Source organism: Phoenix dactylifera, chromosome 5 (genome assembly GCF_051530095.1).
Source record: "Phoenix dactylifera cultivar Ajwa chromosome 5, Ajwa_hap1_PhDact_Kaust_v1.1, whole genome shotgun sequence".
NCBI classification, from domain to species: Eukaryota; Viridiplantae; Streptophyta; class Magnoliopsida; order Arecales; family Arecaceae; genus Phoenix; species Phoenix dactylifera.
Window position 1 is genome coordinate 2,086,880 of NC_143194.1, and position 26,622 is coordinate 2,113,501.

Below are 26,622 nucleotides of genomic sequence, written 5' to 3' on the forward strand. Positions count from 1 at the left end.
AACTCAGTACTCCAAGAAAAAATATGGTAAAGGACCAATAAATAAAAAAAGCGCCCAGTCACACCACACCTGAAACCCCTCTCGTTCGCGGATATGGAAAGAGCGGTATATGAAAAGAGCTCAATCTCTCATCCACGGATATGGAAAGAGCTCAACCACTCGTTCGCGAATCTTAGAATCATCTAGATTTGCACCCTCTCTTTTATAAATACTAGGCATGGGACCCCCAACGACAAGGATAATCAGATTCAAAATCTTCTACTTTTTTTTTTTCTGTTTTCATTCAAAATTTTGCCCGACTTCAACTTCAGAAGGTCTCCAGTACCCTTTAATGATTTTCTGTGGTTACAAAGCACCATGCAACTCCACCGAGCAAAGCAAGCCTGTTCATCTATCAGGTTGGATTTTGAAGGGCAGATGAAAGTTATTGAGTGGCTGTAAATTGGTGCAGGAACATTTGGGATTTAGTTTTGAACTCTTTTTATGCTGCTTATCTCAAGTAACTCAAATGCCTCGCATCAAATAGTATGTAATATGCAACGCCAAAGGCTTGAGAAGGTCACTTTGAATTGTGAGGATGGCTCCATATTCTTTGAAGATAAAGTCCAATGAAATTTTCCATTTACAGCGAAAATCTTACACATATACTTGAAGCACTGCACCATGAGTCCATGCATACGAACTATCAATGTCGTAGAAAGAATATGATGCTCTTGATTGCATCCCATGCAAATGAATCTTACAAGGGCTGGTACTGAAGCACATGCAATGAACACGAGCAAAGCATATACGGCCGTAATAATTGTTTCTTAATAAACTAAAATATGGCATGTTTTTGTCGAAATTTAATCATATTTTTAATTTTTATTAAAAAAATATTTGAATAAATAAAATATATTTTACAAAGAATTTAATCCTTCAGACTTTATGGAAAGGGATCTGAGAAAAAACAAAAGAGGGAAAAACCAAGTCAGGGAAGGCAACTATATAAATACAGGCACATCATGCAAGCGAGCATGATATAATTACAGTATATAAATACAGTACAATAGACGTATTCCTTCTATTTCTCTCGATTGGTCACTAACCCAAGGAAAACATGGGCATGGAAGAGGCAATAAATAAGTAGCAAGCAGCAAAAATATACCATCACCATCGACCACAGATAGCATACTCTAATTTGTAACTATGAGTATTTGATGAATGAAGTAATAAACTTGTTAATCTCCAAAAAGGCAAAAAGAATTTGATTAATACATAAAATGTCAAGAATTGTTTGGACAATGAAAAGAATACGACTGACTCAAGATTTTTTAGAGATATCAAGGAACTGCTGATTAATTTAGACACTCCACAATTCCACCATCTATGGTTGCATACCACCACCACCATCATCATCACCACCAAAGTCACAGAAGGCTGCTTACTACATGACTTACAAATAGACCTTGACTGCTATTGGCCTCATTCTTTGCTCATAGAATCTCTGTGGCTCTGTGCCTTCTCTCCTCCACATCTGTTTGGCGTCCCAGATCCTGGCGGCATAAAAGGGGAAAGTTGTTAGATATGATATTTATCATCTTTCTAGATGTATGAATCTTAGAATCACAACCAATAAGCAACAATCAAGCAATTGCAATTAACAGCATCTGGCTCTAATATGATAGAAATAGCACAGCATCTGGTTCCCATCAAACGTGAGACTTGGTAATTGATGGAAGCAGGCACGGCAAGCTACGGTGGAAATAACAAGCCACCAAGATCGGGCTCAGGGGAAACAACGGACCACCAACATCTGATTCAAATCAAACATGAGGCTTGGTAATTAATGGAAGCCGACATCGACTTAAGTCGCTGCAATCTATGGTGAAAACAACAGGCCACAAAGACGAGGCTCAGTGTCTGCTCATACCCTAACCAATATACAGTGGAGGAAAAGCTCACCTCAGGTGTCGGGTGCCAACACCAATACATAATGTAACATGTTACATGTATCATAATGGCAGATACATAAGCTGAGATATATATGTACCAGCATTAAAGAGTTCAAAATTTAAACCTAATCAAATGGACATCTCAGTCGCCAATAGGCGAATGGCAATGGAAAGAGATGCATGTTCAGGATGAGTGAGTCAGTGTGCCAGCACAAGAGCTCATGGTTCTATTCAGTTAGATCTTCCCCCACCCACTACCCTATACGGACTCCACCCCACGTAGCCCCCAGACCAAGCCAGTGTTCGTGGAACTGGGCATAGTATCATTGGGGTTGAAGCGAGGACCAACGCCCTTTGAAATCGAACCGCTGCTCCTTGCCTAAAGTGGCAATGTGTTTTATGAGCTTTTGGTTGTGAGCTCGTCTATGGGGATGCCAATGGGCTGGATCTGAGCCAAGGATATCCCAAAGTTTTCAACAGAGCTGCAAGAATCCAGCCAAACAATGTTTAATTAAGCTCACAGGACCGCACACTGCATCCTTACACATCAGATGGTAAACATTATAATTTTCAGCACTTGGCACAAGCAAATGGTCTCCACTTCCTAGTTTTTGGCATCAGCAGGGGATAAAGAACAAGAACTCATTTCTCAATAAGTGGCCAAGTCTTCCAAACGTCTCCCATAACCACCATCATCTCTTAGCTTCAACGAGTGAGCGACCAATCTAGAAAGAGAATGGGGGGAGTGCAATCTAGAAAGAGAATGGGGGGAGTCCGAGAGAGAGGAGATTGTTAGCCTCCACCTCCCCCTCTAATAGGAATCCATTTCCTACCAATTTTATTTGAGGCAAATACAAAACTGATGAATAAATAAAATAGGTAGAACAAGGAATATTTGATCACTTAGAGGGGATCAGAACCTGCAAAATCCTTTTGGCTGATTTTATTAAATCGATTTTCTATCTAAATGGCCCGTAGCACACTACATATTTATAGATTTATAGCTACTTGTCCTCAAGGTAAAAAGGAAAAGCAAATAAAAGTATTAGGTAGCCAATCCCTGATAGACTTGACTCCTAAACTAAACACTTATCATAAATCAAATTAAAATAAGCATCCTCAATTAAGAAACCTATCATTCCTATGTAGGACCAAAATGACATTCTCATATTCAAGAGGACCGAAAAGAACGAGGAGTCCTTCAATAAATTCTTCCCATGTAGAAAGCTCATGGTATGACTCAAACTAATCATACCATTGGATTGCAATGCCATGAAAATGGAAAAACTTTTATGCTCATGATATCCATCCTGATGGATCGCCATCTTGCCATGGAGGAAACTCCACTTTCATGCAAGGGAACGAAGATTTTTGTCATGACATGTACTTTCTATCTTTTAACATCTTTAGTATCCTTTGCATATTGGTGTTAGTCTTCAATATCCTCCACCTTTTATTTATCAGGATCTTTGGCAACAGTGAATGCTGAAGTCCAATCACGATGATCATTCCAAAATTTTTCAAAGGCTTTAGTCATTATGCCTAGATTGAACTCCTCAAGTTGTTCAAGCTTCTGGTCAAACTTGGCCTCCAATCATGCTTTAAATTTGGGCTCCCATTTGAGTCACTTGTTCGGTCGTTTGTCTATTGAGAACTTTCTGTTGCCATGCCGTAGGATTCAAGACCTGTATGTTGAGCTTTTTCTTCTAATTTTGCATGAGAGTCATGCATTAGGAAAGATGCTATGCTACCAAGTTGATAGGAACCCAATTCCCATGTATGATATTTAAAGCAAAATAAAATAAAAAAATAGCCAAATTAGGTAGAAGAATATATATATATATATATATATATATATATATATATATGATCATTTCGAGGGGATTGGCACCTCCAAAAGCCTTTAAGCTTATTTTATTAAATTGATTTTTGTCTAGAAGGCCCTTAAGGCACTACATATTTATAGATTCATAACTGTCTTGCAAACATAAGAAAAAGCAAAAGAGGAAATACGAGGTAGCCAATCCCGAATGAACTTGGACTCTTAAACTAAATCTCTATTGTCAATCAAACTTAAATTAGGATCCCAAAAAGAAACCTATCACCCTCCTTAACCTCCAGTGCTCCATGAAGAGAGAGGAACCGAGAGAGAGGGAGGGGTCGTTCGCCACCTACCACACTTCCATTGTCCACCGGAAAGAAAAGAAGAGGATGGAGAGATTAGATCTAGGGCACAAATTTGTTGGGGCTATACCAAGTCAAGATCAGATCCATGTCGGGATCTAACTTGGGCCCAGGCCAAGGCTTTGCCTAGAAACCAGCCCAAAACTCATTCACCGACACCCTTGTTTCGAATGAAACAAGGGAACCGAAGGGAGGAGCCCTTCCTCCGCCCCTCCATGGCCCTTCATTGGCCTCCACCGACCTTCTCCCTCTCTCTCCCCTCCCTCGCTCTCCCTCCCTCCTCTCTCTCTCTCTCTCTCTTTTCCTCTCTTTCCTTCTCCCTCCCCCTCCCCTTGCCGATTTCTCAATGTGAAGGTTGGAACCATCCCAATCCGCCTCCGGTACAGCTCGATACGCCCCAAACCGAGCAGTTCAGAATGATACCACTAACCTTGCTCATTCAAGCTCTGACTTTTAGGCCCAAGCCCGATCAAAAACCTTTATGGTCAAGCCTAATCTAGCCCAATCCAATGAGCCTTCAAGCCAGCCTAGGCCTATTAATAGCCTTGCTTTGGAGCCAAAATTACTAAGATCAATGGAAAACAAAACTATAAATGCTATTGTTATTGTTTGGACCCAAATTAGACAATGATAAATCTTGTAGTATGACACTATCACGACCCATATGGTATTCCAACCATTTCAAAACCCAAGAGGCTATTTCTCCATGTCTATATTAACAACAGTAGATTGGAAACAAAATATACATATAGAATTCCTTTTGCCCTTTGTTCCCCAAAGTTTTGTGTGCATAAAGACTGCAATTCTTTATTTTGTCATAGTAAACTCTATAATTATAAAATATACAAGAATCACAAATAAGTCCTTGAGGAAAATAGGTTCCAAAATAATTATCATTATCCTCGAAAACTTCCATTAACTATTGAACATCTTGAAGATGGAAAAACGAAAAACCATTTGAGATTCAAATAGATATTGCTCCAGATACCTTCCAGCAACTAGAGATTACCTACACTAAATATCACTGAGAAAGATCTTTTGCCTCTCCTTGCAAGGTACATCATATCATGGTCTACCGTACCGGTACATACCGGCCGATACGGGCCGGTACATACCGGTCCGGCCTGGGACCGGTACCGGATCAGCGTGAAATTTGGTACCGGTAGCTTATCGTTGGAAAATCGGTATGGAACCGGTACGGACTGGTACGGAACCGGTATGAGATCGGTACGTACCGGTCCGGGCTGCCACCCGTATGCCAACCGGTACCGATACGGCAGACCTTGCATCACATCTTAGCGGATGCTTATTAATTTGTTAGCTACATCTACTAGATGGTTCCTTACTAGCTACAGAACCTCATTAGGTTTATTAGAGCTCAGATGAAAATTCCCCTTTTTTTGACACCCACAAGCAGATTAATAGTCCTCAGCTAGTAGTGACAGTATTATCGTGGATGAAAATTTTGCATATCTTGGGAAAGATTCTAAGAGCAGGAATCTAGAGTGGTTTCGATGGTCAAAGACAAAAGATTCATCAAGATATGAAGATAACCCAACCATAAATCCATTTAAGAAATTTTAAAAATAACAAAAATAAGAAGAGATCTACATGAATTAATTGGTCACCAAGTAAGAATCAAAGATCACATCTCCACCAAGAAAGAGGAAACAGAAACCAAAGTTTCAGCTCTTCACAACCCAAATTCAATAGAGAAAGTTAAGATGTTCAAGATATTTCTCATGTAAGGAAGAAAAAAAGCCAGCAGGGTCAAACTACTCAAACTATTACAACATTCGCAAAGATCACGCCAAAGCAACAAGGCACCCATGACAGTTACAGCAAATCAGATAGTAGACAAATGCCAAAACATTCCCAGAAATACTAGCTATTGCACTGATAACTTTAAAATAATAATAATACACAGGACATATAACAATCAGGCTTTAAATACACGACACATTCACTAGTTCCTTCATGCAACATATGGACTAACAAATAACAGGCTATTTGCTAATGAATAAGTGAATAAGCCTACAGGTAAATATAAGCGAGTATGAAGTTATGAACACCTGGAGGAAAAGTATAGTCACATTATTGGGTGGACATACATGACTTACGGGCAAGGAACATATATTCGAACACAGTAAATCCTCAAGAGTAATATAAATATCAGGACCTATTAGGAAGAACAATTAACTAAGCATCACATTTTAATGAAAAGCTTCATACCTAAATTCAAATATAATTAAAATTTTACCTGTTCGTTGTCCCAAATGCTCAGATGGTGGATTTATTGTACTAGACAAGTGCTTGTCAAGGAGCCAACCTCCAAAGCCTCCACTAATGCATCACTTTAGCTACTTGGGTTTCCATCAGGGTGTGTTTCTGCTTCAGTCCATTTCCTTAATCACCATGTTCACTTTCTCATCCGCTATCTTTTGCTTTGAGACCATCTTCATGTCATAAGCATGGTTCAGCACTAATCCTCAAAATCAGAAGGGGATCAATAAGTGCACGAGTGAGCACCTCTATCAATTCCTAGATGTGCTCTATTTACCCAGACAGGTACCTCAATCTATAATGGATTGCTCTATTACGGCTATAAATTTTCCAACATTGACTAGTTAACCAGACTAAAGATAAGTTGTTTTAAGTTTTTTTTGACCAATATGTTAGTAAAATTTGTAGAAAGTAGGGTGTCATTTGCAATCACTTTCATTTTTTTCTATTTTCAGAAAATAGAAATTCTGTTTCTATTTTTTTATTTTTACAAATATATACAGATTTGGTGTAGTCAATTATTTTAAAAACAAACATGGTGATGGTAGGAGGAGACAGTGGTAGCAACAGCGAAGGCAATGGAGGCTGTAGTGGTGTCAGTGGCAGCATTGGCAATGATATAATAGAGGTGGCAATGATAGCTACAGTGGTGGCGGTGGTGGCAATGACATCAATGATATGCCAAAGGGACGGAGGCGACAATGGCAGTGGTGGTGTGGTAGAGGCAACGACAACAATGACGGTGGCAGTGGTGGTAGCGATAGCGAAGATATCAGCAATGTGGCAAAGTGAGGATGATGGTAACGGTGGAGTGGCAGTGACAACAACGATGGCGGAGGCGGCAAAAATAGTGGTGGAGGCGGCAACAATAGTGGTGGAGGCAGCGACAACAATGGCAAAGGTAATAAGGCAATGATGGTGGTAGAGGTGGTATTGGTTGTGGTGGTACAAACATGATTTTCTTATTTTTTTAAAAAATAATTTTTGAAAAAAGAAAATAAAAACTATAACACTAAACATGTTTTTTGTCTCAGTTTCTGTAATTTTGTTTTTAAAATAGAAAACAAGAAATTATAGCAAAGACAAACATACCCTAATGATACTAGTCTAGGTATAAGTTCCAGATCAGTTTCCTAATTCTTTAATAAATAAATTGCATATTATTTGTGTGAACATGGCTCCATGAAGAAGAAAAAATTGCGATCTCATTTTTTCTATATACTCCAAAGTGCAGATTGTTATCATAACCTATCATTGTCCAAATGAGTTTTTCAAGAAATGCAAATGTGAAATAGGGCCACTGTGCCATTACCAAAGAGAGCAGAACTGCTATCTGAAGTTGCATAGCAGAACATGTATGAACCCTGGTAGAAATTTTGGCAGCTTCATAAACAATTGAAGTGTAATCAACAAGTTCACTAGCTTCGAATGTTGCTGCATATGCTACAACATAGAAGATATTTATTCACATTGCCAGATTCAACATTTACTTGTGTATACTCAGATGTGAAATAGCACTTTTCCATGACAGATTGGAACAATAGTTTATTATATCTGCAGAAAGATGCAAGATTTCCAAATTTTATTTTGTTTTTCTAGTACAAAAAACCAGCAATTGCTATACTTCTCAAATGTATAAACATTACAGCAAACAGAGTCTTATGACTTAATCCCTTTGTGCAGCCAATTAAACCAAATGCAAGCTCACATCAACATTAAGGACTGTAAGAGGGAAGGACACTAATAATTGTAATAAAAGGGCAATTTTGCATTTTCTAGTGCTATGGTAATTCCCTAGAGGACAATCAAGTCGGTAGACATTCCATTTCTGACTGCATCATCAAAAGAATATTAGGGATGGTCCTTAAACAATGCAGTACTATGTTTTATCATAATTTGATAAGCAGAAAAGAAGAGTTGCCTAATCTTCAAGGAAACTTGCATGCTTATGATATAAAATTTGCTGATTCATTCTTAGAAAATATGGATCTGGTTCAGAATCGATATCTATTGATGATATGATCTCTAATTCACTGAAAAAATGTCTACAGTAAATTATCTACTTTTGAAAATACATAAAAGCTACAAGCAAACAAGGACTAGAAGAGAATATTGCTCCTTGTGAAAGATAAAGAAGAATTAAAGTGCATACCTTCCAATACCAGAATTGTGCATCTCTAAAACCAGAAGTCACCGAGCAGTAATACCGAAAATAGCTTATAATATGCACCTTTTTCTTTGGTAAAGAACAAGAACCTAGTAAATACATATTGAAAAACAAAAGGACTGAGCCATTAAGAAGATAAAAACTTAAACAGGATATTATTTAACTAAAGTCACATATTTGATGCTAGTCTATGTCTTGTTAGTGCAAAAACTTTTGATCCTTCAATTGTAACTCCTTGAATAGCTTCCATTTTCAGTACCCAATAAATGACAATGACATTAATATCAATCAATATTTTATTTGAAAATATGAAACTTTCAATCAAATCTCTCTTACCTGGGCAAATGAAGAGTTAGCAACACCACATTGGCAAAGCAACAAGGAGAGCTTGTGTGAACATTTGTCTAGTGATGACCTCCAACAGTTTCACCGAATTCAGAACCATATCGTCTAAGCAATTGATATGTTACTTGTGCAATTTACTCGACATTCACAAATGAGGTACAGTCAATGTCTTGGAGTGCAATCCTGCCCATGAACAAATCGCTTGCATGTTGTGGACAGAGTGAAAGAACCTTTTTATTCAGGCTTTCATGAATAGCGCCCATCCCTGGCACCCACCTGTTCTCATTCAAGGGATCTACATTCAAACGGTTCTGAAGCAAACGTATTCTATAGAGAACAGTATCCTTTCTATCACAGAAATGGGCTAAGCAGGAGCAAGCAGGTTCATTGACTGCTAGTCTAGCTAAAATCATAGATAATGTGCCATCCACAGGCTTTGGATCAGAGAGATTCTTGTCTCCCATCATCTTTATCTCCCTCTCAGTAGGAAAGTAGACTTCTTCCACACCATTGTCATCGATGACTTTCAGATCCTTGGTGTAATGTCTAATGGCTTGGCGTTTAGTGGATTCATGCTTCTCTGCCAGTGTCAAGAAACAAGAGAACCTCAAGTGGTAATTGACAACAGTCTTTACCATTCTAAAGTTCCGACAGCAACAGAAATACTCCAACCATCTCCTTCCCACACCAGCATACCATTTGATAATACCAGCATCCTCTAAACAGATGAGCAATTTGATTGGCCGGGGTCGCCCCATAGAATTAGTAAACCCAGCCAATTTCACCGCCCTCCTTACAAGTTGTATAGGTGCATTGACTCTCATTTTCAACTCAGTTAAATCCTCCACTGTCCTCCTAGCATATCTCCTCTCTTCTTCTTCCTCCTCTTGTCTCTCCTCTTCCTCTAAGACCTTACTAATTCCAACAGGATTTAGATACTTATCGACCTTCTCCTGAAACTCATCGTATGAATCTAGCAGCTCCGGAGGCAACTGATCCCTCACCCTCTTCAAAGATAAAAAGTCTCCAGTCGTGAGCATCCGGTGCCAATTCCAGCAATCCTCTCTAGACTTGAAGTACTCTGCCACCACCTCCTCAGCCCAATTCCTAAACACCTCTCTGACCTCGCTCTCGATCCGGAAATCAAATTCAAACACATGGCCACGCTTAAGCTTCTTGAACAAATGATTCAATATCTTCAATCCAAGCTTCTTCCTTCGAGTCTCACGGGCATTCTTCAACTCCAATGCCTTTGCCGCCTTCCTCTTTAGGTACTTCTTCTTTGCCCTAATGGCCTTCTCTGACATGGGAGGGTGCAGAACCGAAGGAGGGACAGCCTGAAGTTCCATTCCCATGAAATCCATCTTCTCGGAGACGGCGCTATGGATCGAGCTCTTCAATTTATCGATTTTGAGATCCAATTCTCCCTCCAAGTGCTTCAAAATCCTATCTTTTATGTTCATTGTGAACAATTTGGAGCCAGAAGTGATCACCAGTATCTCGTCCAAGTACCTAACGGCATAAACCCTAATAGGCATATGAATAACCGGAGAGTTCTCACCATCGAGATCACAGAGCCTGGGATTCTTCTTATGGACCTCAGCTCGAAGCTCCTGGATCTCCCGATCAAAGGCATCGAAGTAGATATTGATGAGAATCGAGCTAAGATCGCTCACTTGGGGGAACCCTCTCCCCAGACCAACTCCACCGAGCTCGATCGCCACCGCCTCCGATTTGAAAAGCCGCTCGACGAGGGCAATGAGGGCTGGATCGTCGATCTTCTCCTCCATGACGGCGGCGAGACGGCGCACGTGGCGGGGACCGAAGTGCTCACGCCGGAGGGCGACACGGAACCACCAGGTGGGGTTGCTGACGGTGGACTTAAGGTAGCGGACGGCGGTGTGGCGGCCTATCCCGGCGCGGCCGCCGTAGGCGAAGGTGGCGAGGCGGGACTCGTAGACGGCGGCGAGGGCCATACGGAGGGCCTCGAGGGCGACTTTGAGCTCGAGGGTGGGGAGGATCAAGGCCTGACCTTTCCGGCGGGAGGAGGCGAGGGAGGAGCAGAGAGATAAGGGGTCGAGGGCGCCGCTGCGGAGGGTGGCGGAGAGGGCGGGAAGGGAGAAGGGAAGGAGGGGGAGGGGGAGCGTGGAGGAGGAGGGGTGGGAGCGGGAGAAGAGGTTGCGACAGGCGGCGAGGAGGACGGAGGGATCGGCTACGACGGAGGGGAGGAGAGCGTGGAATTTTCCGGCTCGGTACTGGCGGAGGACGAGGGATTCGAAGTCGGAAGGGGAGATAGGGGACGGGAGAGGGGAGAGGGAGGTAAAAGCGCGGGCTGTGGAAGGAACGAGGAGGCGTTTGAGAGCTACGAGCATTGAATTCGAAAGAAGGAGGAGGCGTCGGCCGGCGGCGGCGGGAGTCTAAGAAAAAAAACGAGGTTTTTTGAACGAAAAAGGGCGGCCGAGGGAGGAGAAGGAACGGCGGAGAAGCCGGCAAAGGCGGAGGAGTCGATTATATGGTGCATAGATCCGGATCCGGAAACGTGTGGAACGGGACCCTTTTTTTTTTATTTGTTTATTTATTTTTTTTTTTTTTTGGTACATCAAGCTGACACTAATTTCATATGAGCACAGCGAGCTGAATCTATAGAAAAAAAAACTATACAGTAGCTGAGTCCAAAGATTTCTTCTAGAGTGTTGGGCAGCAAATAAGATGGTCTAATCAGCAACTTTATTTGCTTTCCGAAATATATACACGATCTGAAAAGTACAACACTCTTTCAACATCAGCCCAATGTCTCTTCGAAATGAATGCTTTGCCTTCCTTCGCCTATCTCTAGTATACGCTCAATCGTTGCAGCTGAGTCCGCCTCAAGAATGATACACTTAGCCTCTAGCACAAATCTCGCATAGAATAATCTCTTTTACGCAGCCCTGAATTTCGCTCCAAAAGCAGGAGCTTCAAAAGTACGACGCCCTGCAGCAATCAACCTAGAGGCCTGATCGCCGAACGCCACTCCAGCATTACCATCATCAGCAGACAAGCTACTATCGAAATTCATCTGCCAGAAAACTTTTGAGATACAATTCCAGATTTGCGCTTCACGAGTCGGACCCGTTATGATGGTACGGGCTCGGCTCCTAAGCTCTCATTAGATCACTGGAAGGAGGTCCGGCGATAATGGCTCGGTAATTACTAATTGGATGGATGGGCTTCAGATCTCCAACGAAGCTTAAGCTCTCCTTTCGCTCCACCATCAACTTAACGGTCAAATTCCACACCCGTTTGTATTCAAATAACCCAGCTTCCATTAGGTCCTCCACGGAACTCTTTGAGCTAGAGAAGACGTACGCCGGGCTTTTCCGAGCCTTCACGGAGACCCAGTCGATTTCCAATGGAAAGGCCCTCCATTGCCACATCCTCAAGACCATGCCCCGTCCCCGCCTCTTCCTCTCAAACAGCCTGGCCAATGTGTACTCCAAGTGCCAGTCCGTGGATGACGCCCGTCAGGTCTTTGATGAAATGCTGCAACCTGATGTTGTCTCCTGGAACACCATCATCGATGGGTACTTTCTTTCTGGGCTCCGCTCGGATGCCTTTGCTGGCTTCAGAGAAATGCTGCGATGTGGAGTTGCTCCGGATGAATTTAGTTTCACACGTGCTCTTAAGAGTTGCTCAAGTTATCGAGATTTTGGTGTGGGATTGTGGATTCATTGCGTTATAATTAAGTATGGCCTTGGCAACAGTGCTTTTGTTGCAAATGGACTTGTCGAGTTTTACGCTAAGTTTGGGCTTTTAGGTGAGATGATGAAGGTTTTTGACATGTTGGAGTGTAAAGACATTGTGTTGGTTAACACTGTGATTTGTTTACTTGCAAAAGCTGGGAATTTTGGGGAAGCTTTTGTGAAGTTTCGAGATTATGTTTTGGCATTTTCTATGGTGCCCAATAGAGCTACTTTTGTGAATCTGTTGGGTGGGATTAATGGGTATGAATCTTTGAGACAAGGAATTCAAGTTCATTGTTTGGCAATTAAGCTTGGCTTTGAGAGCGACGATGCTGTGGAGAATATTCTTGTGAGGATGTATTGTGACTGTGGCTTTACCAATGATGCTTTTGATTTGTTGGTTTGTTCAGATAGCAAGAGCGTGGTGTCTTGGACCAGTTTGATTGATGGCTATGCCAATCTAGGATGCTTTCAAGATGCTTTGGAAGTGTTCTATTGGATCTGCCATGAAGGAGGGTTGTTGGATGACATATTGTTAGTTTGCATTCTCGGGATTGCAGCCACTTCTGGGTGCTTGCAACTAGGTATACAGCTCCATTCTCTTATTCTTAAATATGGTTTCGAATCCAACAGCTGCATCAGACATGCATTAATGGATATGTATGCAAAATGTATCTCTATGGAGGATGCGCAGAAAATATTTCAACAGCTTGGTAAAGATTGCAGTGTATTATCATGGACGACAATAATATCAGGGTATGTCTACAATGGGTTCTCCATGGAAGCTTTGAGAAGTTTCTACCAGATGAATAGAGAAGGTTTCTATGTAGATTCAGTTTCATGCATCAGTGTTCTCACGGGATGCACTGATCTGCAGGCTATTGATCAAGGAAAACAAGCTCATGCTTTTGTGATCAAGTCAGGTTGTGAAACCGATATCTCAGTCCAGACTGCATTACTATCTCTTTATGCTGATTGTGGGTGCTTGACTGAGGCCACTAAACTTTTCAGAATGATGAGGCATGATGTTGTTTCATGGACTGCATTGATTTCAGCCTATGCGAAACTTGGCTATAGTGAGGAAGCTCTAGTATGGCTTGTTAGAATGCTCCAAGATGGATTAAAGCCAAATCACTTTACTTTTGCTTGTGCACTGACAGCCTCAACGAAATTAACATCTTCTGAAATTGGGAAGTCACTTCATGCTGCTATCATAAAAACTGGACTAGAAGAGGATACCTTCATCTGGAGCGCTCTTATTGACATGTATTCCAAGTGCGGTAGCATGAAGAGTGCGGTCAACTACTTCACAAGGACATCTAAACATGACCTCATCCTTTGGAATGCTTTGCTTTCGGGGCATGCCCAGCATGGTAACATTGCTGAGCTTTTGAAGGCATACAACGAGATGATTGACCTTGGGGTGAAGCCCGATGGAATTACATTTCTTGCAGTTCTGACTGGTTGCAGCCACGGCGGCCTTGTTCACAAGGTAATCCAATACTACACCATGATGTGGGATGACTTCAGAATTAGACCAGAGATTGAACATTGTGCTTGTGTTGTTGATGCTCTTGGGCGTGCTGGTTTGTTCAAGGAAGCTGTCGATTTTATTCAAAGAATGGGATTTACACCTGGTTCGACAATGTTGAGAAGTCTGATTAGTTCTTGTATAAATTATGGATACGTTGCATTAGGTTTGGCTGCGGTAGCCAAGATGGTGATGTGGGGCATGGTTGATGGATCAACTTATGTATTATTGTCTAATTTGTATGCAGTTGAAGAAAGGTGGGTTGATAGAAGGACAGCTAGAGAAGCAATGGAGATAGTTCACATAAACGTGAAAAAAGTTGGCAAGAGTTGGATTGCTTGTTAAGTTAATTGGGGACGAACTAGCTAATACCCTTTGGCCGTAGTATATAATAAAGTGGAAACTGATTGCTTGAACTAAGTAAGAAATATGGAAATCAGCTGAACTGATGCCTGAGTATTCTACTAGAGAGTGGGCAAGATTCACCAAGCCAGTCTTTCTAAAACTTGGATACTGATTAACAGCATATGCAGAGAGAATACAACAGAATGTATTATGTTCTTCTGGATTTTTGAAGTTTCTCAATCAGCATTCAAGATTAGTATTTCAACCGGCATTTGTTTATTATCAAGATCCTCAAGCATGCAGCCTTATCTTGAAATTATTCAGAAAGACCATTTCACATGTTTTGCTTGCATGCCAGAGTGCTTGCAAGTTGAATGGCATGAACAGAGTTTTGAGAAAGGATCTGTGAAATCACAAGACTGACTAACTGGACCTTGTTTTATGAATATTCTCCATTATCGAAGCCAAATATTCCAGGGAATAGGTTTGTAGAATTCATTGATGCATTGTTTGGCAAATCACTGATATGGACAGAAATAGCTCTACACATTCATTTTTTCGTGGGAGATTGAATATGTACGTAGTTTTAGTTGTTTTACACCCAACTAATTAAGTCTTCAAGTCACGTATTATGAGTTCTGATATTATATTTCTTCTGCGTACTTGCAGACCTGAGGCACCAAATTTTTTTGTTTCTTTGTGTGGAAAGTTGAAGCTATGCAGTCTCTCATTTAACATCAATTAAGATTATCCCAGTCTGATTCCCCTCAGTTGTCCGGTAATGACAGCATGCAATTTTGGCAGGAGTCATTTTAGTTGCTTCTGCTCCCATTCTTCTCTAGAATTCTTGGATTCATGAGCTTATTTAACAAATTCGACTAGCATGGATATCATGCAGTAACTATTAATCTTGAGCGTAGCTTCAACTAGCTAGCACTAAATCCTCCAATACCAATTTAATCATATCTCTTTTTATTTGGAGTACTCACTGCATTAGTCAAGATTTGCCATACTGATTGGTCTGGTACCATACTATATCAGCATGCATACCGTACCAATGTAAAATTGGTACGGAGTCTCATACGATACCGAATTGGTACATAATCTCATACTCTATCAACATTCAATATGCTATGCTGTTTACGAATACCTGATACGTCATGCCATCTTATACCGTACCACATACCAGCACAATAATAGAATGGTAACGATATAGAATTCGGTACTAAGATGACAAATCTTTCTAGTAGTTAACTAATGAGAAAACAATTTATAGATAAGTAAGTGCATAAAGTTACAGTGCACACTTTTCAGAAAAAAATCAATCAAAAATTTAATTCCAGCCAGATACCGCCAGGTTGCTCCTCTCCAATGCGAACGTAGAAACAAACCAGCGAACCGTATGATCTAAGCATCGACTTTGACATCAAGAATTGGACCTGACATCTATCAGTAATTTGGATTGAATTGGTTGACATGTCTCTAATATCAAGGATTATTTAAAACTAGGTGCTTGAACTTGTGATATAATATATAGTAGCGGAATTTTACTAGGTAGCAGGCAAGTTTCACCACTCTCTTTTCTTAAACTTGTACAAAACAACTAAGAGTTTTGCAGAGAGACTACATAACATGTAAAGCAATATATGATTTCTTTTTTATGTAAACTAGGCCATTTATTTTTGACATAGGGGAAGAGAGAGAGAGAGCAGAACAAAGCAAAACAAAGCAAACCCTTAGCAATCCTACTTATGCAAGGCTTTACAAATCATTATCAGTCATCCACAACTCAAACCTTAACTCATACATTAAAAGTTAAGTTCAAGTGTAATTAGCTAAATGAAATAGCTGGCACATAGTAACTAATACCAGAAATGTGCATAATCTTTTTTGGTCATTTGTCCAGTTGGAAGAGTTCTTAATCTGAGAAATGATTATTTGAGTCATGCACCACTAAACGCCATGTATTTTAGGGAGTCGGTTTCTGTTGATTAGGGATTGCTTCAAAAAGAGACAATGCATCAATATACTACAAAAAAAAAACAGCTTTCAAAAGATCGATTGTGGTTCGAAAATACTGCACGAGCTTTCGCAAATTAGTCTATGATGACCATGAGAATATATAGTCTTCCGCGACAAGTTCTTTCGAACCAAACCCAACATTCTCAATTTGGACAATATCATCATCAAAATTGAGCTCACCAAGAACTCTTAAGCCATAGATACTGGACTAGCTTTATGGATTGAATTATGATCCATCAACTTCTGAGGACTTCTTAAATCATCTCGCATCTCGGCCTCGAAATCTTGCTGCTGATATACGTCGAATTACCAACAAATGAAAACTTATTGGCAGAAGAGGGGTTTGCCACAATTGCCAGTGGATCATTTTAATGGTAGAGATTGTGGAATTTTTTTTTTAAAAGGAAAAAAATTGTTAACTTTTTGGCAATCCCCCCATCTAGCAATTAGTTCCCATAAGCTATTGAGCTCAGTGTCTGAGAGACCGAGCAGGATCCATCAGTGTCACGGCCCATGGGCCTCTTCTTGATCTAGTGAGGCCCATTAAGGCTTAACTTTGGAGGCGGAAGTCCCGTCACCTCCCCCGTTAGAAATTCTTTCACCTCCACACGAAAACGCGCCCGCTGGTGGCCTTACCATGCGACGCCTTCCCTCCCCTTCTACTTTCTTCGATATCTCTCTTCCCTCTAATCTCCTTTTCAAACGCAATTTCTAGGGTTTCGGCGCGCTGCATTGCGGGATCCTAGGGTTCTGGTCGGCCTCCGAGATGCTTCTCACAAGGTGAGGCCTCAACGCTCTCGAATCTAGGGTGTTCATCTCGTTTTGTTTGGTTCAGTCGTTTGTTGAGTCCCTTGAGATTTGGGATGGATTTGAAGAACGGATTATGGCCTAAATGCTCACACCTTCTCGCCGGAGGGAAGGATGTTTCAGATCGAATACGCCATCGAGGCGATCAAGGTAATCTTTCCCATTTTTATCGTAATTTTTGGCATATAAATCAACAGAAAAGGTCTCTTTTGAGCGTTTCTCGGCCTTTGCTTTAATTTTTGCGCAGTTGGGGTCGACTGCGATCGGTTTGAAGACAAAGGAGGGTGTCGTTCTCGCTATTGAGAAGCGTGTCAGTTCTCCTCTTCTGGTATTTTCCCCCCTGAACTTCAACTCAAAGTTTTGCTCTTGGTTCTGCTTTGTGAATATTTAGGCTTCTAATTGATAATCTGAATTGGGTTTGTGAATTGGATTCTCTTTTAGGATAGTGTTATTAATGTGGCTTTCCTTATAGTGGAGAGACGTGATCTTTGTATTATAGATAAATAGTTGATTATAAGATGAAGCACCCATATTGTTCAGATTTCAAGGCAGTCATGAGTTTAGCGAACTTAACTATGTTGGTCAGGAGTTTAGGAAGTGTTATGATCTTAGCCTTTTATACACTGCAAAGGAGTTACTTATTTGACAGGTCAATGGGAAAGAAAATGAGTAGAAAAGAGAATATGCTATTTTACATCAGGAAAGTCGCCTCAAATGATTCTAGTGGACAGAGAATCACCAACCTCACTGCTCTTGATCTTTATCATGCATGGTGCAATTCTACATCTTGGTATACTTGCCTTTATGAACTAAATTGATATTATTGTTTCCAGAGGCATGCAGGATTCTTTCTATATTAGAAATTATTGGTGGCTATGTTTCTATACTTGAATATAATGCACTCTACACAAATTTATTTCTTTTTTCTTTTTTTTCCTACAATAAGGTAGCGTCCCAGCCACTGCAGCTCTTAGGTTATGCAAATTCACCTAACTATCAATCTGATGTCAGCTATATTTGTTGTGAGCCTTTTCGTTTCCTAAAAGAAATCTGGTGGGATCTATTTAAATTTAGTTTAATTATCCTATCTGAGGGAAAAAAATTTCTGCTACACCACTCAGCATACATATTTTCATGGATTCTCTGAAAAACATGAAACATACCAAACACCAAGTTAGTAAATAGTTAAAAATGGCTCCTGGCGGGGTGGGGGCCCAGTGGGGGCTGCTACGCAGGGGTGGGCTTGTCCCTTCCTCCCCCCTTCCCCATTTTCAAAGCAAAAAAAAAAAAAGTTAAAAATGGTGTTCTAGTATTCTCAACTTTATTTCATTGCATTACTCAATAAATGCTAGACACTTGTACAAACCAATTTATCCAGGTTATTATTTGACAAATTTGGACATTGATGGATGGTCACCATGTGCAGCTTGAATTTTGTATCTGATATCAGATTGTCTTCTAGTTTGACTACTCTTTCACCTCTGGAGGTTTTATTTCCTTAATTTTCCATCTTCATAGTTTTTTTCATGTGTTTCTATTCTTGTTATTCAAGTCTACAGATCAAATTGTAAAAAAAAAATTGCATTACAGGAACCAGGCAGTGTAGAAAAGATCATGGAGATTGATGAACACATAGGTTGTGCTATCAGTGGAGTAATGGCTGATGCTCGCGCTCTTGTTGAACATGCACGTGTTGAAACCCAGGTGTTGTTTCATTGTCAGTTGCACTCCAGAGTAGCTTAGGTGCTATAGCGTTTATAAATAACTAAACTGGTTGCCTGATTATCAGAATCACAGGTTCTCATATGGCGAGCCAATGTCAGTTGATTCTACTACACAAGCTCTCTGTGATCTTGCCCTTAGGTTTGGTGAAGGCAAGGAAGGATCTATGGTAAACCTTGTTAATTATTTTAAGCCTGACTAACATCTGGAATAAGTATGTTAATTCAAATTATAGAAGAAGGGGGGGGGGGGCTTTAGATGATGCTCTTCCTTTTCCAAACAGTATTTTTCCAGCTTATGGAACCCATAGCATGCCATACATGATTAACAAATTTCAGTTCAACAGTCTAGAACCGTAATGCCTTTTCCTTTTCAAGTGCATTTGGTAATTGGTGTCTCTTTGGAAGACTTTTCCTTCGTCGCTTTGTGCCATCACATTGTTTAAGATGTTGGATCTTCATTGCTATTCTTTGTGATCCTCATACTTATTTTCGTCACGAAGTAGGCTGAAACCATATTAGGGCATTTAACCCAATATAGGTTGCCATTGAATTTTCAACTCAAATAAAGAGGAAAATACAATTTTTTTTGCTTGTTCTGATATTTGCTCATGTTACTTTATTTATCAAAAATATCTTCTCCTTTTAGAAAAATAATTCCATGAAATAAAATAGATATTAGTTGTATTCATGATCCTTTTTTTTCTTATATTAATATTGTTCTTTTCTATAGTCACGTCCTTTTGGGGTGGCTCTCCTAATTGCTGGACATGATGAGAATGGGCCTAGCTTGTAAGTACCTCGTTGCTTGATATCTTGATTTTCAAATTTTTGATGCCTCACAATTTGGTATATTTGATATTGGTTGGAGTATTTCTGTCTATTCATATGCTTGATAGACTGAAGTTTATCTCTTTGAATTGTAGGAATAGGGCAGCTTCAGTCATCTGTTTTTTGAATGCATTAGATGCTTAATAAGAAATATGTTGTGTTTTCAGGATTTTATTTAATTGCATAAAATTAAACTTTTCTAATGAAACTGTAAGCTGTAGTACCATACAAAACAATTGTCTGGTGACTAGTCATAAGATGTAAACCTCAATTCTAATACTTGAACTATCGAAACTTACTTAACATGGTAAAACTTAATTATGACATGGTAATCTGAAACAATATATTTTAATGATTCTCCTAACAATACAGTGAAATTTCTTCACCTATATGCCTGAAAGGCATTTGAGCAGCATATTGGAAATCTTCTTTTGCCGAACATACTGATTCCTTGGAGTATTCAGGTTACATCTAGTAGCAACAAGTAGTGTTACTTTTAGAGATGTGTACCAAAGGTTCATAAATCATGTATTAAAGGTTAAAGATATGTTTCTGAAACGTGTTCATTAAGGTTGTTGACATTCAAAAATATTCTCAAAATGCAATTTTCTCTAGTTCAATATTAATCCATTTTCATATGTCAAACTAATTTCTTGTAATCTCATTATAAGAGATCTGTTATATATAGTGGGAGAGAAAAAGGAGGTATGCTGTATTGTTTGCTTTTGCTGTACTAGGGAGAAAGATTGGTCGGGATTTCAATTTAAGAAATAGAGCTTCAGGCACATAGTACATATCTAGTGGATTTAAACTATTCCAATTGAATATATGAATTAATACTTATTAGAGTTTTTTTTTTTTCATGTAATCAACTAGCATGCATTCTAGAATCATCTGTCTAGTTTTATTCACAGCGCCACAACTGCGTTTGACCATCAAAGCCAAATATTTCAGCCAATTTTTGGTAAAGAACCTAAGAAACATATAGTTGGCCATTTTGTCAGAATAGGATGCATGGAAGCCTAGCCAAAAGTCGGCGAGGGCAGGATCAAACCCAGGTCTCTTGTATCAACAGTAGAGACTACCATCTTGGTCAGTTGTCCCCCTCTAGGCCATGGAAATTTTGAAAGTGGAAAATTAAAAAATCTATAATTTACTTCCAATCAATATTTACAAGGAAATATTATTTAGAAAAGTCATAGACATGTTTGACCGTCACATTATAAATGTTATGCTTATTCTGTTTGTTGAAAACAATTTATGCTGCCTAATGGTTTTTAACTCATAATTCATGACAGAAGAAATTCTTGGCTGCATTTCAACAGCACCCATTCGATAGTTCCATACTTGTAACATTTGCTGTCATCATCTAAGCTGCATAAAGATGAGCATAGAAATGTGCTACATATGTGTATCTAAAGATACAGGTGGATATGAATTCATTTGAAAGGGAGGTTAAGTAGTCCGCGACTCCTTTATCTATAGCCGACTTAGGTTCTGTTAGATCCTCCCACTAGTGCATGCCTCAAGTAACTAGTATAGCAATTAAGTGCTAACCACCAAAACAATATGAGCTTCCCATGTATGATGTATATTTGTTTGCAGCTGCATACATAACCATGATGTTCCATATCCCCAGCTCATTAAGTTTACATGCAAAATGTAGCACCAGTGGTTTGGATAACAACTAGGTAGCAGGTAATGTTTACAATGTAGTACGGACATCAACTAGGCAGCAGGTAATTTTTGCAGTGTAAAGATTTGCTATGTATAAGAGCGGAAGCAATAGTAGGCTGCAGTGATCACCAGCAAACATTAGCACTGCAACCATCAATCATGTCATTCTTATCATCCACTTCATTGCCTTTGTGGTCCAGAATGTCTGATAATCAAATCACTAGCTTGTGATTTTCATCCTGACTAGAGGTTGATCAGTTACAAACTAACTGTTTTCGTTTTCCCTTGAACTCAGCTGCAAGGATCCGCTATCAAAGTTATTAATACTATCCACCAGTATCTTCATCAAAACCAAATATGCCGGCTTTTCTTTGCATCCACTTAGCTCATTTTTGGTTCAGGATAACAAGCCTACCATGAAGTGGCATACCATTGCCATTTAATCTCCGGCTCTCAAAATTCTAATGCCTCCTAACTCTCAATCTTATTTGTTGTGGTGCATAGCAAACCTTTCTTTCACAGGTGGATTAGTTTCTGGATGTGGTGTTGGATGGATTAAAAAAATTTCCAGCTAGCTATCCTCAAATTCACTACAGGAGCATTGTTTGTCGTAGGAAATTCATCACATTGTTTTTCAGTGCCTCTAGCTCTAGTTCCTTGTTCAGCAAGCTGAGACGCCATGAATATAAATAATCAGCATGCTTATAATGATACGAAATTACAAAATTAAGTATAGAGTGATTATCTCTTTCATGAGAAAACTTATGCCAATTCTGCTGAAGACTTCAAGGAAGCTAAACCATGTTAAAAACAATGTCCTTCCCTTTTTGTGTGCTGAAAAGATTGCTCCTTCTGTACGTTAAACCTATCCAGAAACTCCGCATATGCGGTGAAAGGAGTGATGATCTGCTATTTTTTTGGCAGGATGATAGAAAAATGAAGTAAATTGAGTGGTTCATTTTCGTTTTTTTCTTATCGTTTACCGAATGAACTACATTGACTTTTATGCATAAGTAAATGAAATAGCTTTTTGCACATGCATGCATAAATATAGTTTCCCTATGCAGTGTATTTACTTTTCGCACATGCAATATGCAGATACTACACAGACCCATCCAGCGCATTTTGGCAGTGCAATGCAAAAGCAATAGGATCTGGTTCGAAAGAAGGTGACGGCGCCTTGCAAGAGCAGTATAACAAGGTACATTGATTTGCTTGATCAACTATATTTTCTTGTAGTTGTTATTGTGTATTGCAAGCTAGTCATCCACTTCCAGGCTTCTTTCAAATACTTGAAGCCCTCAAAACTGACTCATGAATGATATTAACCTTGGAAATGTACTGGATGATATTATCCTGCAGGATATAACCCTTCAGGAAGCTGAAACGATAGCACTCTCAATCTTGAGACAAGTGATGGAAGACAAGGCAGGACTGTCTTGTTGTTATTTTATTTCTTTTCCTTTTCTGGACCGTCAAAATAATGCTGATATAGGATTTTGCTCTTTGTTCAGGTAACACCAAACAACGTTGACATTGCAAAGGTGGCTCCAACTTATCATCTCTATTCTCCTTCTGAGGTTGAAGCTGTCATCAACCACCTATAAAAGAATTGATACTAACGCTTCCAATATGTTCTCTCCCACAAACTATCTGATATCAGCTCATGTTGGGATTCTTTTTCTGAATTGGGGAATGTCCAGTGAGAATCTTATTCCATATTTCTGATTTTACTTGCCCTGCTCATCTCGTCTTGCTTGTGTTTGCACTCACTGATATTTTGCTTTTGTGTAACTTGCAAAATAGACATCATAAACCTGTCAGCCGACAAGTATCATTCAAGAAAAAATGTGTCATGGCTTCCTCTGCTTCCAGCAACAACCAGTTGATCAAAAAGATATTATTGATAGATAGCCTTTATTTTGCACTGAAAAGTATAAACATCGTTTTTTTTGGTAATTCAAGTAAAAACATTGTTCCACAATCCAAGCTGATGCTTATACTTTTATTTTCTCATCCAACTGGACCAGTGCTATCATTCTTTATCTCCATTGACTTTTTGACATTGCAGCCAGGGGAAGAGACCCTTTTTTGATGGATTCCAAATTGCGATGGGTCTTAGTTGCGTGACTAACTTATAATTTATCTCACTGGATGTTAGCTCTGCTTCTTTGCAAATGAGTTTGTGGTGGCATACAAGTTATACCGGATTATTCTTTTTGGTAATGATTATCTTTTCCTTTGGTTGCATCAAATTGGTAGAGGTCTGTTTGGCACGGAGTTTTGTTCTTGTTCTAAAGTAATTCTTTATGATGTTGGAAAAGGCCTTTGTCTTATTGAAACAGAAAAAGAAAAAAAAAAGAAAAAGAAGAAAAAGAGGAAAAGAGTGGTTTGGCTTCCACGACCATAGAAAAAATAATTATTAGGCTATGTTGGGCATACCAACGGAATAAAGCTTCAATTCTGACACAGAAAATGGTCACCGTAGGTGAAGGTCTATTCTTATGTCGACTGTTAACTACACAAATCGAGAATATTCTCAATCATCAACTTGTTTTCGTAAAGCATTCATCTTTGTATTTTTTGATAGAATAAAGCATTCATTCAAGCAATTAGTTAAATGGGTTGGTTTTTCTCATGAATAATTCCTTGATCATGAAGTTCCTACCAATTACAAATAAGATGTCTGACGTGAGTGTTGTTAGGGTTCATCAGACCTTCGAGCCGGCCAGAAAAGCTAGGATAAGCAAATCAGAGGCAGCCAAGGTACCTCAGCTTAATCTAATGATCGGTCAGCTTGGTGACGGGCCTGAGCTGAGCATTCTCTTTTTATGGCAAAGGCGGGTTTGACCCTTCTGCCTAAATGTTTGTATAGTTTCAGCAATTTCATCACGTGCGATGCCATTATAACTTGTCTCTAGGTTGTTGCACCATGTTAACAGATTGTTATAGTACGGCCTAGAGTTTATTGTTATTGGGGTACGATTTATCGAAAATGTGGGATCTCAAAGAGAAAAAGAGGAAAAAAAGAACACTTCCTTACTCCTTAATTCCGGCATGACTATTTTTTTTTTCACTCTCCATTTCTTCCTATCAGAAAAATCCTCCTCGAAAATATTGGAGGGCTCGGTTGGAGCTAATCTGGCGAGTTTTTTTGACTCTTGCCGTCCGTCTTATAGGTTCACGGAAGTGGCCCATCTTGGCGTTCCGGGATCGGCGGCAACAGGTATTATTCAATGACAACAGTATTCTCTTCCTAAAAATAAAAATAAAAAATAAAAAATAAAAAAGAAAGAAAAAAAATAAAAAAACACCAAATGTGCTTAAGTATCATCATTGGGGTCTGTTTAAATGTGAGGAGAAGTGGGCACTACTATCATCGACAAGGCTCTGAAACTTGGCTAGATTTGCTCATTAAAGAGATGAATGATGTGGGGGATACACCGTACCAGGCAGAGAAATTATTATTCAATCTGGTGTCGGAGAGGCAGAGTCCTCTAGAAGGGTACCACAGGGGCCTCTACCCTCTGTTCTATTCATCTCGCCACTCTATACCTTTGGCCTCATACAGTAATTTACCTTCACTTCTCTTCCACCTGCTTCTGTTACTCTAGTTTCATGTATTCATCTTTCTACCATATACCCATCCCCACTGCATTTGTCTCCAAATGTGTTCCCTTCCCTTCTCTACTGCTTCACTGCCTTGCTCTGGAAAAGCAGAGGCTCCACTTTGAATGCTCATCTGCCAAAATACATATATGCACATCATAGCAATGAGTCACTCCAGATTTTTGCAAATTAACAATTCTTTTGTTCATTATGAAAATAAACTTCTAATAAAGTTAAAGAATTTTGATTATACCACGTTACAATGGTCTTTTTTTTGCATAGAAATATCATAATGACTTTATTATCTTTTTAATATATGTTGGTCAAATTTCTTCAGTTAACACACACAACCATGGCAAGTTTTTTGAAATATAATTCTGGTTTGAGAATCCATTGGAATCACAAAAGCTCTTCAAAAATTCTACTCCCGGTCAAAACCTAGGAGCAAGATCTGTAACCATAGTTAGAGAGCAAATAGGATGAACAGATATTGTAAAATATGACCCCAAAAAAGAGACTCTGGATTCTCCAACACTAACTTTTTGGCTGGCTAGACTCATTTAGATGAAAGAATGGTTGATCTTCTTTTGCAACATCGACTGTCGGATTATGTCCTATGCATATCTTCAAGCCCTCCAACCTCCTTCATCTACACAATCTCGAAGCGATTATTGTATGATCCAATAGTAGGTTCGCACGTAGGAAGGTGCATCCTTCTTTCGCGCAAAAAGGAGTTCTAATAATCGCATGCATGCACCTACACCTATCCCCCTTACTCAATATTTCATCTCCCCCCAAGTCCTGGCCCCTGCACGCGCTTTCCCTTTATCTTTTTCCTTCTTTCTTGTTCTCTTCCTTTTGGAAAGCCTCTCTTGTCCACACCTAGGGCATCTGGGATTCTTGTCTTCTCTTGTCAAAAGTGTATCAAGGGTCTAACCAAATGAATGCTAATGCAATTGCTAGTGCTTGTATATGAAGTTTAACATGGTTTTTAGCATGCTAGCAGAGAATGACACACAAGAGGGCTCTGGAGTTTAACTGAGCTACAATGTTCCCTGCTAGACCCTGATCTGTACATGGTATTAGCTAGCATTGGATGATTGAATCCCATGCCAACTCTTGAGCTTGCTAAGATCCTAACTCCATGCACTTCATCAGCAAAACTTGAGCTACTCCTTTAATACCAGGTTGGGCATCCTCTTGGATGGATATCAAGTGGTCGATATTATACCTCCAGAACCAGAACTTCTTATGATTCAGTAGATGGCTCATTGGAATAGATGTAAATAAACAATGCCCCTTCTAGAAACGTATAGAAGGTTTTCTCCTCATACGGCTCGAGAAAAAAAGATTCTAAATTTCTGTAGATGACAAATAGTTCACACTTGAGAGATTCCTAGACCAGAAAAATAAAGCATCTATATGGTGGATATCAAATTGATTG

The 26,622-nt window shown here is 39.6% G+C and overlaps 3 protein-coding genes across 13 annotated transcripts; 2 read left to right on the forward strand and 1 right to left on the reverse strand.

The window, feature by feature from the left end:
- Positions 1-972: 972 nt before the first annotated feature.
- On the reverse strand, positions 973-11,499 carry LOC103712607 (RNA-directed DNA polymerase (reverse transcriptase)). Of its 11 annotated transcripts, none has more exons than XM_088721322.2 (5): positions 8,905-11,499; positions 8,554-8,657; positions 7,714-7,844; positions 6,379-6,574; positions 973-1,535 (listed from the first exon to the last, which is right to left on the reverse strand). In XM_088721322.2, the coding sequence occupies exon 1, from the start codon at positions 11,283-11,285 to the stop codon at positions 9,048-9,050; it is 2,238 nt and encodes a 745-aa protein (XP_088577448.1). In that variant the 5' UTR covers positions 11,286-11,499; the 3' UTR covers positions 973-1,535; positions 6,379-6,574; positions 7,714-7,844; positions 8,554-8,657; positions 8,905-9,047. The 11 variants fall into 11 exon arrangements, with proteins under 11 accessions (XP_088577448.1, XP_089786720.1, XP_038985382.2 ...); XM_089930594.1 differs by having other exon boundaries at positions 6,379-6,606; XM_039129454.3 differs by having other exon boundaries at positions 7,714-7,955.
- Positions 11,500-12,117: 618 nt separating this feature from the next.
- LOC103712608 (pentatricopeptide repeat-containing protein At2g33680-like) lies at positions 12,118-14,511 on the forward strand. The gene has a single exon (XM_039129643.2). It carries the CDS (start codon positions 12,118-12,120, stop codon positions 14,509-14,511), a length of 2,394 nt encoding a protein of 797 aa, XP_038985571.2.
- A 2,625-nt stretch (positions 14,512-17,136) lies between these two features.
- On the forward strand, positions 17,137-23,482 carry LOC103712585 (proteasome subunit alpha type-5-like). The gene is made up of 9 exons (XM_088721323.1): positions 17,137-17,313; positions 17,409-17,490; positions 17,588-17,668; positions 18,931-19,044; positions 19,130-19,231; positions 19,795-19,853; positions 22,668-22,770; positions 22,932-22,997; positions 23,084-23,482. The coding sequence occupies exons 1-9, from the start codon at positions 17,300-17,302 to the stop codon at positions 23,174-23,176; spliced, it is 714 nt and encodes a 237-aa protein (XP_088577449.1). The 5' UTR covers positions 17,137-17,299; the 3' UTR covers positions 23,177-23,482.
- The last annotated feature ends 3,140 nt before the right edge of the window (positions 23,483-26,622 follow it).

Coding starts and splice junctions, on each gene's coding strand:
- LOC103712608 (XM_039129643.2), top strand. CDS start 12,118: ATGGGCTTCAGATCTCCAACGAAGCTTAAGCTCTCCTTTCGCTCCACC.
- LOC103712607 (XM_026806733.4), bottom strand. CDS start 11,285: ATGCTCGTAGCTCTCAAACGCCTCCTCGTTCCTTCCACAGCCCGCGCT.
- LOC103712585 (XM_088721323.1), top strand. Junction 17,491..17,587: donor ACGCCATCGAGGCGATCAAG/GTAATCTTTCCC, acceptor ATTTTTGCGCAG/TTGGGGTCGACTGCGATCGG. Junction 19,854..22,667: donor GATGAGAATGGGCCTAGCTT/GTAAGTACCTCG, acceptor TGCAATATGCAG/ATACTACACAGACCCATCCA.